The sequence below is a fragment of the Nicotiana sylvestris genome, chromosome 2 (assembly GCF_000393655.2).
Source record: "Nicotiana sylvestris chromosome 2, ASM39365v2, whole genome shotgun sequence".
NCBI classification, from domain to species: Eukaryota; Viridiplantae; Streptophyta; class Magnoliopsida; order Solanales; family Solanaceae; genus Nicotiana; species Nicotiana sylvestris.
This window is the reverse complement of record NC_091058.1, coordinates 106665408-106681019: the sequence shown is the minus strand read 5'-3', so window position 1 is coordinate 106681019 and position 15612 is coordinate 106665408. Positions and strand designations below refer to the sequence as shown.

The 15612-nt window shown below is 39.2% G+C and overlaps 1 protein-coding gene across 1 annotated transcript; it reads left to right on the top strand.

Moving 5' to 3' along the window:
• Nucleotides 1-10754: 10754 nt before the first annotated feature.
• On the top strand, nt 10755-11630 carry LOC138885378 (uncharacterized). The gene is made up of 2 exons (XM_070166322.1): nt 10755-11200; nt 11486-11630. The coding sequence occupies exons 1-2, from the start codon at nt 10755-10757 to the stop codon at nt 11628-11630; spliced, it is 591 nt and encodes a 196-aa protein (XP_070022423.1).
• Nucleotides 11631-15612: the final 3982 nt, after the last annotated feature.

Here is a 15612-nt window from a genome sequence, read left to right as displayed (position 1 = left end):
GACTAACCCCTTTGATTATTGTGTAGAATTCTCCAATACAAGTCTTCTCGGGCGAACTGTAACCCAAGAGCGGGAGCGGTGGCATAAATGATCGGTCATCCATATTTGCAACAATAGGTTACATCCTTCGAAAAAGTCACCCCCGGCTCAGCAAGCAGTGAGATCCCGGAAGATGTCAACCATAATCATAGGCGCCAGAGTACTTTTATCCTGGGCGAGCAAGGTACTGACGACCCTAACTACTTTCAGATCAATGTTTCTGTCTTTCCTTGGGAACACTATAAGACCCAAAAAAGCTATCATAAAAGCTACTAGCCTGTGTTCATCCCACTTTTGTCGGTTACCTCTACTACATAGTTTGAATTCTGGCTTATTGAACCCGCCCACGTGGCCGTATCTAGCATATATGAGGCGGAGACTGCAGTAACCTTTTGCAAAATCTGGATGGTGAAATGTTTGGGGTATTTTTAGGAAATCCAAAAACCGGTGTACAGTGACGGCCCTAGGTGCAATCAAGTACTTGAACCTTAACGGAGCTTCATCACTTCCGATGTATCCCGCTATTTCTTCCAATGTCGGGGTGAGCTCAAAGTCCGAGAAATGAAATACATTGTGTGCTGAATCCCAGCAAGTGACCAATGATCTGATAACATCACCCCGAGGCTGGATGTCTAGTAGATCAGGGAGATCTTTCATATGCTTCTTTACTTTGTCTTGCCTTTCCTTGCCTAGGTCATTCCACCATAATCGCAACTCAAAAGGGATCTTGGTCATTATTGAAAAGGGTTTGTTTTGTATCGTGCTCATCCTGCATATTTATTAAGGTGACCTTAAGCAAAAAGGATTTGACTCAAAAAAAAAAATATTTCGACGATATTTTAAAAAGGGAGATCCGATTTTCGAACACGGCCTTTCAGCACTTCGGGGATGAAGATTTTAAGGCTATGAGGGTCAACCGATCAAAACTCTAAAAGATGATCGAAAGTGGCCGTTTATGCAAAGTTAACCTTCCATCGTCCCTTTCGGGAACATTTGGCTGTTTTTGACAAAACAGCATCACTTGATTTATTTACGACTCTTTTTTTCAGAATGGTGACCCGACATTGGGAACATGGCCTCGCAGAGCCTCGGGGACGAGGATCCTAAGGCCATTGGGCAATTTGGTCGGATTTTTAAAATGACCAAAAATGGCTGTTTGTGCAAAGTCAGCCTTCCGGCGTCCCTTTCGGGACCATTTGGCTGTTCTTGACAAAACGACATCGCCTGACTCATAAATTAAAATTCTGACATTTTGGCTATTTCTGAAAAAGGGAAGGTTGGACCCGATGAGGGTTGCCTACGTATCTCGCACCCTGTGAGAATCAAACCGGCATAGTTCGGTCCGATCAGGAATAGGGAAATAAACTAAACCCCTTTTTTTAATACAATTTTTTAAGAAAAAGGAGAATTTTTTTTTTTTTGGATTTCTATATTTTATATTTTTGTTTTGTTTTTTTTAGTTATTTTTTTGAAAAGAGATGAAGACTAAAGAAATATTTTTTTTCTTTGAACCCTTTTTTTTTACCTTTTTTTTTTGAAATTTCGAAAAATCTTTTAAGGAAGTATTTGGACTATTAGTCTGAATTTATACAAGAGATACTACAAAAGAAAACAATATTTTTTTTTGAATTTTGAATTTTCCCTTTTTTTTTTACTTTTAAATAAATATACATATTTTTTTTGGATTTTGAAAGTGATTAAAAGGATTTTTTTTATATGTTTTTTTAATAGATCAAACTAAAAGACAAATTTTGTTTTCATTTTTTTTTCTTTAAGAAAATTTCGGCGAGGTTTTGACACTACTTGGACATTGATTTTATTTTTCCAAAATAAGTAATTATCCCTCTACGCTGCTATTTATTTTTTAAGTTTTTTTTAGAAACCGGTCAACATGCAGATCTGAAGCAAATAAATGCGCAAAACAAACGGGATGCAACAGAATGGTCTTTTCATTTCAGGTTGCCTGTCCTAGACGGACCCAACCCCTGTGTTGAGTCCCCTATGTCAAATGCAACATGATGCAAATAAGCATTCCTACTAGGGATCCGACATGAGGTTTCGTTATACTAGGTTTATAACCTGGGTATTTGTTCTAGACTGTATACCCGAGCGGACAACTCAAGTCGAGGAGGGGGCAACTTACCGGGAACCAAAAGGCCATCCGGCTTCGTAACTTGTCCGAGCCTCTTTTTTATTTCAGGTATTGACACTAACAGAATAGGGAGTCTCGACCAGCGAGCTTCTCCCCGTAGGTAAGACGAGAAGGGTTTCGGCACAGTTTATATACAGTTCAGATAATATCAAAGTGGTAAAAGACAACATTTAACACGTTATGCCAAAACATGTAATAAAGATCAGATAATAAAGCCAAATATAACAATTATTCTAAGCTCGAATTCTTGAACCCTGAACCAACGTTCTGGGTTCTAGTCCCCAGCGGAGTCGCCAGAGCTGTCACACCTCTTTTTTGCGCACCCGGCCCCGAAGGGTTAAATGCGCGAGGGGAGTTTTTCCAATTTAAGTGACAATATTCGAAATGAGATTATTTATTTAATTCAGAGTCGCCACTTGGGAAAGGTTTGGCTTTTGGTGTCCCAAGTCACCGGTTTATCTTGAATCCCAAATCGAGGAAAATATTCGACTTTCCAAATGAAGTCTGCGAACCAGAAATTCTAAGTAAGGAATTCTGTTGACCCGAGGGAAGGTGTTAGGCACCCTCGAATCCCGTGGTTCTAGCACGGTCGCTTAAATTGTTATAATGGCTAAATATCTGATTTAAATACATGTTGTGACTTATGTGCTTTTATTAAGTTTAAACCGCTTTTATTATTATCATTTATTTTTATAGAATTGCAACGTCGTGAAAATGCATCTCGAACCACGTCACAATCAATGCACCCGTGGTCGTCGACACATTTTGACTCCGTTGAGATTCGGATTTGGGTCACATCAATGTGCACCCGTGTTTAAGAAGGTTAAATTATTAAAGGTGCGCCTAAAGCAACTAGCGTATTGTTATTTTGGGAAGGCCGTAAAATTCGCTAAACGGCCTGTCCCGAATTCTAAGTATTTTAATATATACATTTAGAGGGCCCCGCAGCTTGTGCATTTTTGTTTGTCGAGGCTCGTCTCATTTTTATTTAAAAGGATAAGCCTACGATGACTACATTTTTCTATTATGTTCGTCTCTAAGAAATGGAAGAGAAAAGGTCTTAATTTATTTACATGCTTGAGTTGTTATAGTTGGGTTTCGAATATGATTCATAAATTCTGAAAATGATACAAGCAGGGCAGTCCGTCGCCAATGCGGGCCCAGGCCCAACGTGTATGACATAAAACTAGATCTGGGCCGTCTTATTCACATGTTACTACCTAGGCATGTTCTCAGTTTGTCAAATTAAAAAAAAAACTTAGCAATCTAATTTTAATCATAAACCATTTACATGCTAAAATTAACCAATATTATTTAACTAAACAATATTTCTACAAGTTCCGAAATGGTCTATTCGTTTGATTTTTAGCTAGACGGAGTTACTACACCCTTCATTTATTTTTAAGCAATATATATAGATAGTTCATCCGATAAGCTATCGTCAGATGTTCCACTATATATATTAAATAGCTACATGATTCTGATTTTTGTAAGCTAAATAATTTATATATACAAATAAAATTCAGAATATAATTAAAATAAATTTAGAACTTCAACTCTTCATTTTTTGTATTCATGCTTCCTGTTTCAGTTTACAATAATCAGCGTGTCAGTTGTGTACCTAATATTGGAAGCAAAGAAAAGGGAGATCAGCAGAAATTCAGTAGCATACAACAACAGCAACCCCAGCAACCAGCAACGAGAAACTTAGTGACAGATTTTAAAATCAAGACCAAAATCCAGAAACACCAACAACAAACAACAGACAGAAGCAAAGGGAACCTTTTCAGATTTTGAAAGACTAGTTAGTGTTTAACCCTTAATTTCTGAATCTGTATATCAGAATATTTGGATTGTATATCAGGTGTATACTATTCTTCTTTTGAATTTCCAGAATGTTTTTCTTTTCATTTTTCTAAAGTCTTAGTATTTTTCGGAATTTTCTCTCTCTTAAAATTTTCTTCTGTATTCTGTCCTCTAAAATCTGATTCAAAATCTCTTATTTATATCCCATCCCAAACCCTTTAATCAATTAATAAAACCACCACTTTCTCCTACCAAACCCACTATCTTCCCACTCATCCCCTTTTAATCCCACTACCTAATGTTTTGTCCCCCACTTTATTAAACAAATACCTCATTATATCTTGTCCCCCATGCTTATTTTAAACAATTGCATTATTCAAAATGTTCAATTCTCAAACTACCCCTCCGACCTTATTGCAATTACCAATTTACCAAACTATCCCATCAGCTATAACCAATTCACCTAATCAATCTCAACCAAAATATAGCCAATATGATCAATTTCTACACAATTTCAACAACAAATCATATGAACACAAATTGAACAACATCAAATTAATGTGAATAAATTAACCATATTGGGAACCAATCCTGGTTAACTTAGACCAAAAATGGATGAGCAAGGAAACAACAATATTAATAACACAATACATGATTCAAACTAAATCAACAAATCAAAAACCAAACATAAACTCACATTAAATCACTGGATGAACTTCAAACAAAGAATAAACATGCATTAAATCCTATTTTAACAACAAAACATGACGGATTCAAATGATTAAACTAACATATTTCCCTATTACAACTAAATTCTTTTAGACAAATAACAAAAACAAAACCGAAGAAGAAACAATTATGAATTTAAACTTGAACCTAACAACATTAACAATTTCTGAAAAATACATAAAACACATGAAACAAATTGAAGAAATAATTAGTTAAATTTCAATTTGAATCTAACAACATTAAACTAACAATTTCTACCTAAAAAAAATAAACAAGAACAATAAAACAAACATGAAACAAACTGAAGAAAAATAAGAAAAATGATAAACACGAATTGGTTAAACAACTAACCGGAGCGGAACGACGATAAACTTGAACAAAACAAATCTGCCCGGAACGAATTATCGTGCCAAAATAACATCGATGCCGAAGACGACCGTGAACGGACCTTGAACGAGAAATCTGTTTTATCCATCACAGCAATGCCATGGTCCGTTTGTGTTCATAGCAACGAGAAAACTGGTCCGTTCACAGCAACGCCATGAACGAGAAAGACGAACTTTTTAAAGGTGAAGCTGAAGATGCGGCGACCAACAGCCATGTGAGCTCAGGCTTGAGCTCGACAAGGCAGCTGAAGATGAAGCAGGCAGCGATGAGGTTCGTTTGGACGTGATGGACATGGTTGGACGTAGTAGAAGCAACAAGGGTTTGTTTTAGGTGGCCATCCGACATGGTGAGGAGGAGCTGCATGTGTGTATTGACAGAGATGAAAATCGAGCAGCTTATGGGAGCTGGGGTATCGAGGGTGGTCGACGACGAGGGGGGGGGGGGGTTGCCGGACTATTCCTTGTTTGAGAAAGCGCAACAGCGTGGTGGCCGGGAGTGGAAAGGCCGTTCATGGCGGAATGACAGTGGAGCATGGAGGTTCGACGTGGGGTGGGGGGAAGCTGGATGAAGCCGTAGGGGTGTGAGGGGAAGGCCTGCCATGGTTGCTTGGGGTGTTTGGGATTTTGGAGAAGAAGAAGAGGGAGGGGGCGGGTAGGTTCTTTAGCATTTTTTAGGGTTTTTTGTTTTGTAAAATGTAAGATAGGGTGGTGTTGGGTATTTGGGTTATGGACTGGGTCGACCCGGTTTGAAATGGACCGGGTCATTTGGGAAGATTGGCTCTATTTGGGCCTATGACTTAAAATTGAAGAAAAGGCCCAATCCGATTTTCTTCATATTTTTTTACTCTATTTTCTTCTACTTTCTAATTAATAAAACTAAAATTCTAAATTAAGTTATAAACTAAATTAACTTATCAAGAAATACTAATTAATTCCAAATAAATATTATCGCATATTTAAATAGCAATTAAAGATAAAATCGCAAAATTATACGTTAAATGCTAAAATGCAACGTACATTATTATTTTTTTTTTTTTATGATTTTCTCATTTTTGTAAAACAAACTTAAATAAGTACTAAATGAAAATGTGACATATTTTTTTTTTTATATTATAAAACAAATAAACATGCACAGACAAAAAATACAAATAATTATACAAAAATACCACAAAAATTCAAAAAAATTGCACACCAAGGAAAATAATTTTATTTTGAATTTTTTTTGGGAGTAATTCTCATATAGGGCAAAAATCACGTGCTTACAGGTATCAGTTATTACCTTAGCCTTTCATGGGCGTTATGGAATATCCATGATACAATCTTCTAACAATTCAATCCTTTGTCTATGCTCTGGGCTCAATTCTTTCTTTTAACGTATATCAGAATCTTCTACGGCTGTATATGCTGCATGTATAAAACTTCGAACATTTAAGTGAGTTCATAACGTAACCAACTCTGGTTCATTGATCGAATAATTTTCTTTGTTCCATTTAGCTTTCTTTCACTATTACTTTTCCTGGTCTTTCTGCCCCTTTGTTGCGTCCATACTTAGCATATCTTAGTACCCACACATGCTAGAGTTTTTGTGCAACTCATATGATCTCGAATATTACTTTTAATTTTACTTCCCGTTCATTAGTCATGGTATGTGCCACTTTCCTTTGGAAGTCTAATAATGTTGTTGTGAGACTGTTTTTACATAACCCTTTTTTTCCTCCTTCGAGTTACCTCTTACTCGCCTTTTCTTATCCTTACCCATGCCTTCTTAGTGGTACTTTATTTTATCCCCATAACACTCATATGGAACGTTTAGCTACCCCGACACCTATTTGAATATATCTCATGTATTATAATGACATTACTGCGAGGCTAAATTGTCCATGTTGGGGTTTACTATACTAATCTTGCATGATCTACTGATTTGTCTGTAACTTCTTGTCTAGCCATTACTAGGCTTTTCCTGAATCAACTACTAAATACTCGTCGACCCATTCTGATATCCATATTCCGCGTAATCTCTCTTGTGCTATTTCGTTTGTCTAACATACCTCTTGCATTGGATCCTTATTTATCACTAACCTTCCGAGCAGGAACCCTTACTTCCTTTTTCTGACATCATGCTTACATAATGTTCTGGAATCATAGCATATCTATAGGATTCGGATAAGTATAATCTCATCCCTTTCTCATTTTTATCGCATTCTTCATTTATCATTTCATATTCCCCCCTTTAGGGGAGTATTAACACCTGGAGCTACAATGACCTGCCTATAGATGCTTTTCCTCTCCTTCTTTGTCGTCCTTTCGCATCATCAATGACTCTTACTCGCCTTGCAGTAATCTTTCTACACCGAGGATGACGAAATTCCTTACTCACGAGGGTAACACTTAGTATAACTGGCACATATAGTCCCTTGAGCTTAACTATGCTTGCATTGCTTTCTTTAGGGAAGCGTCTTCCTGAATGGCCTTTAAAGGTTATCCTTATGTCGCCCATTCTATTATTGTCGGAATGCAATCTCTGAAATTCTCATAATGCCGACCGTTATCATATCACTCAGTCCCTAATTCATGTTTAGTTTATCTTGTTCACCTGCCCATACTAATTTCTATTATTCTGGGGTTTAATTCTCCCTTCTGATAATAACGTTAGAGTCACGAACTTATTCCCCGAAATGAGGATGTGACTGCATGGCCTATACTATTTTTTTCTTAAGGCCCATCACTTTTCGTCTCTTTCTTCATTTGACTATAGGTTCTGTAACACTCTACCATTGTCATCCATGTATCACACCTTATTCATAATGCTTCCTTATCTCTCTTCTCGTTACTCTGCTAATATTTCTGCATATCTCTTTTTCTGTGAAAACTTCAACACGACATTCTTTCGCTTTTAGCTCCCCTTTGCTCCATTCACTGGTTCTTCGGGTTGCCTAGCATTATCTCTCTACTAGGGAAAAGAGTCATGCTAAGATAATATTTATCCTTTCCAGGTTTTTAGCGCCTATCTTTGTAGCACTCATATCTAATGGTACTATTTTAAAATTCACCATCTAGGTATGTCACAAGGAGATCTATTAGTATTTTCGCAATGTCCTTCGAAATTGTCAACTAACGCAAACCATCCATTTATCAATTTGGGTTACCCCAACCCTAGCCGGATCTTGATATCCCGTCCTTCTCTAAACTATACATGTTAGCCCCCACTAGGCATAACTGGAATGGGTGTGACCAGTTGTACATATCTCTATTACTGCTGAATATAACTCAAAAGGCTTATGTTCCCCCGCCCGAATTATAAACATTGTTGACCTTCATTAACTGGGCGCCTCGTACCCTTCTTCATCTTGCTTCTTTTGCTTGTTGAAACTTTTATTTATCTTCTTAATATCTCATTGTCATTCATCATTAAGATGGATAGGCATTCTTGCCTTAAGACTTCTTATCAGGAAGCTTATACCTTTCGGTACACCCATGATCTACTAGAGACCTCACATTTACTTATCGTAGGCATCATACAAAAATCCAATTCCTTTGACTCAGCTCTTCCACAACCATTTCTCTTTCCAACCTTCTTTCCAGATGTAGGTATCGTCTTATTACGAATAAAATAGAATTTTAGAATTTTAATTATCATAAATAAGCTCTACCACACGATCTAAAATAAGAAGAAAGAGTGGAAATCCTAAATGCCCTGTAGCCTCCTGCTTATAAGTGTGGTGCACGACACACCCATAAACAAGACTCTACTAGACACGGCTTGTAGACTCCCTAGGACAGAACTGCTCTGATACCACTTTTGTCACAACCCAAACCGATGGTCCGCGACGGGCACCCGGTACCTTACTCAACCGAGTACCAACGTAACATATCTTTCTTATTATATTATCATATACACGTGACATACGGGCCTAATAGGCCAACGTAATCCTTTATAAACTCAAAACATAGGCCAACAAGGTCATACAATCTTTTCCGTACACGACATATGTCTACAAGCCTCTAAAAGTACATAAACGTCATAAAGGTCGGGACGAGTCCCGCCATACCAAACAATACACGTCTAAATCATACTAACCAAACACGCAATTTCGAAGCAAATGGAGCGCACCAACATCTACCACTAAGCTGATAGCTTACTTGGAGGGTTCTCGACTTGTCTATCTGGACCTGCGGGCATGAAACGCAACATCCCCAGGCAAAAGAGACGTCAGTACGAATGATGTAATCAGTATGTAAGGTACATAAATAAGCACATAACAAACATGGAGGAAATATAGAGTAAATGACTCCACCTGTAAATCTGAAAACTTTGTAAATCATAAATTATTTTTAGCATCATACATATGCATATGGAGTGATTATTAGTGGATCTGGGTCAATATTACAGATCCATCTCCGGTGCGTGCTTCAGGTTTCTTTATCATTTCTCTTAGCCGGCGCGTGAGTTCCCGGCCGCGATTCGACTTTTCCGTTACCTTTTCCAGATGAGACCGTGTGTAATTTTTAGGCTCCATTTATTACTACGTTGCTATTAGCTGAAGTAATTAACTAGCACTGAGGAAGCTGACAGATCTGGAATAAAAATCCAGATTTGAAATTTTAGAAAGGGCTGAAAAGAATAAACAAGAAAAACCAGAAATAAGAGAAGATTTTCGATTTTGTTTCTTTGCTATTTTCGATTTTTGATTTTAGCTTAATAATTTCTGGGAATTTGGCGGATTGAATCGCTGTCCATTGCTATCGAGTTGCACTCGTTTGGTCACCGGTTTGTTGCTGTTATGTTGCCGAATCTCCTTGCCTATTTCAGAAGCTTGCTTGTTGTTTTTCTTCAGTTAATTTCGGCTGCTAGTTACTTTCGGTGCTATACCAGTGGTAGCGGTGACAGCCCTTTTTGGTTTTTGGGTCGTGGTATTTTCTATGTTTTCAGGGAAATTCTCAAAGATTGTTGGAGACAAGTTGGGCACACGAGCACTAGCAAAGGAGAGCAACCTGGACGAGCGTTAGCAAAGGGCGGTGGGAAGCGGTGTGTGAGCTTGCAAGAACATTGAGGGCTGCAAATTACCACAGGTTTGGTTCTCGGGAATTGGCACCTCCTGTTCTACTAGGTTCCTTTTGGTGTTAGCTAAATTGATGTTACTTTAGTTCACGATAGTTAAATCATTCAATAGGTGTACCGGTAGTCACTTGTTTCCTTCTAGTTTGATTCGTTGTCCGTTGTGCACTAGCGAGTCTTCGGTAGATTTGTCGTAGGTGTAGTGGCGGCAGTCTGGGATAATAGATTAAAGGCATGTCCTCAGAAGGGGCAGAGTGTGGGGCAAAGAGTGGGGCCGGGGTCAGGGGGTGGGTCGGGAGGTAGGGGAGGTAGAGGGGGCAAGGGAGCCTATAGGTTGAGAATCGAGTCATGGAACATAGGTTCGCTAACAAGTAAGTCTATAGAGTTGGCGAAGATCCTTCAGAAGAGGAAGATTAATATAGCGTGTGTCCAGGAGACTAGGTGGGTCAGATCGAGTGTGAGAAATACGGATGGGTATAAGTTGTGGTACTTTGGAGTCGTGAGGGGTAAGTATGGAGTGGGTATCCTGGTAGATAGCCATCTTAGGGAGTCGGTGGTAGAGGTCAAGCGTGTGAATGATAGACTAATGACTATTAAATTGGTGGTGGGTGAGTGTACTTTAAATGTCGTTAGCCCGTACGCACCACAAGTAGGTTGTGATGAGGAGATTAAAAGGCGCTTTTGGGAAGGGTTGGATGACATTGTTCGTAGTATTTTGCCTTCCAAGAGGTTATTCATAGGAGGGGATTTCAATGGTCATATTGGGTCGTCTGCAGGTGGTTATACTGAGGTGCATGGCGGCTTTGGTTTCGGGGAACGGAACGGAGGGGGCACCTCACAGCTGGATTTTGCCAAGGCATTCGATCTAGTGATTGCAAACTCGAGTTTTCTGAAACGGGAGGAGCATTTGGTTACTTACCAAAGTTCGGTGGCGAAGACTCAAATTGACTATCTCCTCCTCAGGAGATACGACAGAAGGTTGTGCGAGGATTGCAAATTTATCCCAGGTGAGATGATAAGAAGGAAGCAGAGGTCAGTACGAGGCCGCCCGAGGATTAGGTGGGGTGCCTTGACTAAGGTTAAAGCCCAGGAGTTAGAAGGAAGGTTGTCGGCAATGGGAGCTTGGAGAAGTAGTGGGGACGCAAACACTATGTGGTCGACGACGGCGGACTATATAAGGAAGGCGGCGAGAAAAGTGTTAGGGGTATCTTCAGGCCACACCGGTGGCCACAAAGGAGACTGGTGGTGGAATGCAGTTGTACAAGGTAAAGTGGAAGCGAAGAAGGTGGGTTACCTGCGGTTAGTGGGGAGCACTAGCGAGGAGGAGAAGAGAGCGAATATTGCGAGATATAAGGTAGCTAGGAAGGAGGCAAAGATGGCAGTGACAGATGCTAAGACTGCAGCTTTTGCTCGTTTGTATGAGGAACTAGGGAACAAAGACAGGGAGAAGAAGTTACTCTGACTCGCTAAGGTGAGAGAGAGGACGACTCGGGATCTGGACCAAGTGAGGTGCATAAAAGATGATGACGGCAAAGTTTTGTTGGGGGATGACCAGATTAAGAGGAGATGGCAGACCTACTTTCATAAACTTCTAAATGAGGAAGGGGATCAGGATATTGTACTAGGTGAATTGAGGAATACCGACAGCCCCCATGAACTAAGTGATTGTAGGGACATTGAGGTCGATGAGGTCATGGAGGCAATGCGTAAGATGAGAAGGGGCAGAGCTACCGGACCAGATGAAATTCCGGTTGAGCTTTGGAGGTGTGTGGGTAGAGCAGGCTTGGAATGGCTTACTAAGTTGCTTAATGTTATATCCAAGACTAATAGGATGCCCGAAGAGTGGAGGTGGAGTACAATGGTCCCGTTGTATAAGAACAAAGGCGATATCCAGATCTGTAACAACTATAGGGGTATTAAATTACTAAGTCATACCATGAAAGTCTGGGAGAGAGTGGTAGAAATGAGAGTGCGAAGGACGGTGTCTATTTCAGACAACCAGTTCGGGTTCATGCCGGGGCGATCTACCACAGAAGCTATCCACCTTATTAGGAGGATGGTGGAACAATACAGGGATAAGAAGAAGGATCTCCACATGGTGTTTATCGATCTAGAGAAAGCGTACGACAGGGTTCCTAGGGAGGTCTTATGGAGATGCTTAGAGGCTAAAGGGGCCCCGGTTGCCTACATTAGGGCGATTAAGGACATGTATGATGGAGCTAAGACTCGGGTTAGGACAGCAAGAGGCGATTTCGATTATTTGCCGGTTATTACGGGGTTGCACCAAGGGTCTCCGTTCAGCCCTTTCCTATTTGCCCTGGTAATGGATGCTATAATTCATCATATTCAAGGGGAGGTGCCATGGTGCATGCTATTTGCTTATGACATAGTCCTAATCGATGAGACACGACGCGGCGTCAGCGAGAGGTTAGTTAGAGGTTTGGAGACATGCCCTTGAGTCTAAAGGTTTCAGGTTGAGCAGGACGAAGACGGAATACCTTGAGTGCAAATTTGGGGCAGAGCCGACGGAAGTGGGAGTGGAAGTGAGGCTTGATTCTCAAGTCATACCTAAGAGGGGTAGTTTCAAGTACCTGGGGTCGTTTATTCAGGGGACCGGGGAGATCGACGAGGATGTCACACACCGTATAGGGGTAGGGTGGATGAAATGGAGGTTAGCGATGGGAGTCCTGTGTGACAAGAAAGTTCCACTGTTACTGAAAGGTAAATTTTATATGGCAGTGGTTAGGCCTGCTATGTTGTATGGGACCGAGTGTTGGCCGGTGAAGATCTCACACATCCAGAGGATGAAGGTTGCAGAGATGAGGATGTTGAGGTGGATGTGTGGGCATACAAGGAAGGATAAGATTAGAAATGAAGATATTTGAGAGAAGGCGGGGGTGGCCCCCATAGAGGACAAGATGCGGGAAGCAAGACTCAGATGGTTCGGGCACATTCAGAGGAGGAACACTGATGCACCGGTGAGAAGGTGTGAGCGACTGGCTATGGTGGGTACAAGGAGAGGTAGAGGGAGACCTAAGAAGTATTGGGGAGAGGTGATCAGGAAGGATATGGAGTGACTTAGGGTTACTGAGGACATGGCCCTAAACAGGGAATTATAGAGATCGAGCATTAAGGTTGTAGGTTAGGGGGAATTGTGATTTCTTTTTACAGCGCACTAGAGTGAGACTAGCCAGTTAGGAATTAGTCTTAGGATGCTATTGATCAGCTACTGGTGATGGGCTTTATCTGCTGTTTATTAGTATACCTTACATCTTTCTCGTATTTCCTATATCTCTTATATTGCTGTTATTTTGTTATTTTATGGTATTTATGTTATGTTATGGATTTTATGGTATTGTATGTTATTTTATTATGAGTCTATTGATAGTACTAATATAGTGTCTCTTGTTGCCTTCTTGAGCCGAGGGTCTCCTAGAAACAACCTCTTTGCCCCTTGAGGAAGAGGTAAGGTCTGCATACATATTACCCTCCTCAGACCCCACTTGTGGGATTACACTGGGTTGTTGTTGTTGTTGTATCATACATATGCATATGAATGTCATGTCGTGCATAAGTACATGTTTCATAACATCATCAGCTTCTGAGAGCATCCCATCATATCATATCGGTTATTGTGGGCAAAATCATCAACGTATACCAGCTGATCAGGTGGTGATGCGTATATAACGCCATAACCTTTCCCATATCCCATATACATACATACATATATATATACATACATACATATATATATACATACATATATATATACATACATACATATATATATACATACATACATATATATATATATATATATATATATATATATATATACATATATACATATATACGCGTATATAATGTCATCTGGTCACGAATCAATGTACATGAATGCAATGCATGAAAAGTACGTTAATCATGTCTTTAGAAATGTCATAAGACCATTTTGCCTTTGAGTAATATCATAAAGTAAACTCTTTTCAACTTTCATATTTTTCTGAGACCCATGAACAGATGATAAAATATTATGACACATGAAAATTCAAGAACATAGATATCTCTAATACTTCTATGAATAGAGTCATTTATGGAATTTGTGCATTTGCATGTTTCGTTCGTATCGTACGGATCATGCCAAAAGAAAGAAGGGTTAGCCTTAACATACCTGAGCCGGTTCTCTTAACAATATTTCAACACACTTTAATTGCAACAAAATACGTAACGCTGGATCATTGTAGGGAAAAATCCTTATGATATTCTTGAGAAAGATTACACCGTTCTTCCATAAAATACCACTCACGTTGTTGCTACTACAATATAGATTGATGTTAAGTTTTCCTCTTCAGTAGAGTATTTGAAGATGTTTGAGACTCTTGGCTACTACAATATACAAATCAAACTTTGGCACTTGACTTTTATTATCCGTTGTATAATAAAATTGCCATTGAGGGCGTGGAATATAACAACAAGGAACGAACTGATTCACTCCATTCCTCTTTGAAACTATTGGACTTCCCAGTATCATGGACTACATACCATCACAAGTTGCCATCTTTTTATATAAAAACTCACATAAATGCAATATATAGCTTCTCTTTTCTTAACAAATAGAAAGACTTGATCTCAAAAGAAGAAATTTGATTGCAAATCTTGATTCAAGATTATTAAACGAATTAAACATCATGCTAGATTAGTGGGCTGCCACGTTTTTGAGTTTAATCCTTATCCAAAATATCAATTACTTCACCACTAATTATCAATTAACTAGGTAATGTCATATTACCCAATAATTAACCAATTACCCGCATAGTTAAGAATTATTTCCACTTACTTAAAATACTACATAACTTTTCACATACCTTATACATCTTACTATCATGGCCATGTGTTATCTTGCACGGTACTAGTCCATAAATATCGAGTATTATAGCTCGGACCGTATTTTATCCCAAAATGTCAAACTTTGATAAAATTCATTTTCTTCGATTTGCTTACCCTCTCACCTTCACAAATTTACTTATTACTTGTTTGAAATAACATAATACTTAAAATCTAAAAAATAATCTCATTCCTGAGCTTATATCAATTTACTCATGGTGTACTTTCATGTACGAAAACATGAGGTGTAACATGCACCCGGTGCCATATTGGCCCAAGTGTACCACTCTATAACTGTGAACTCTGGAGGGGTAACCCTCAACTTAGGCCGATGAGGCCATATTTTAAATTATCTTAAAATAATGTCTACAACCAGCAATACCAAATTAAACATCTACATAGGGTTGGTAAAGCCACAATACTGATATAAAAAATATACATGACTCGTCTATAAGCTTCTAGGGATAACTGAACTGTATCATGGTGGGAACAAGGCTTCGACCTACCCATAAAATCAGTATATATAAAATGGACTCTACGGTAGACCTAGTAACTCCGAGGAA

What these genes read in the sequence shown, in the direction of transcription:
- LOC138885378 (XM_070166322.1), top strand. Translation starts at nt 10,755, where the DNA reads ATGACTATTAAATTGGTGGTGGGTGAGTGTACTTTAAATGTCGTTAGC. An exon ending in ATGATAAGAAGGAAGCAGAG is followed by an intron (nt 11,201 to 11,485) that starts GTCAGTACGAGG and finishes GGGGAGCACTAG; the next exon opens with CGAGGAGGAGAAGAGAGCGA.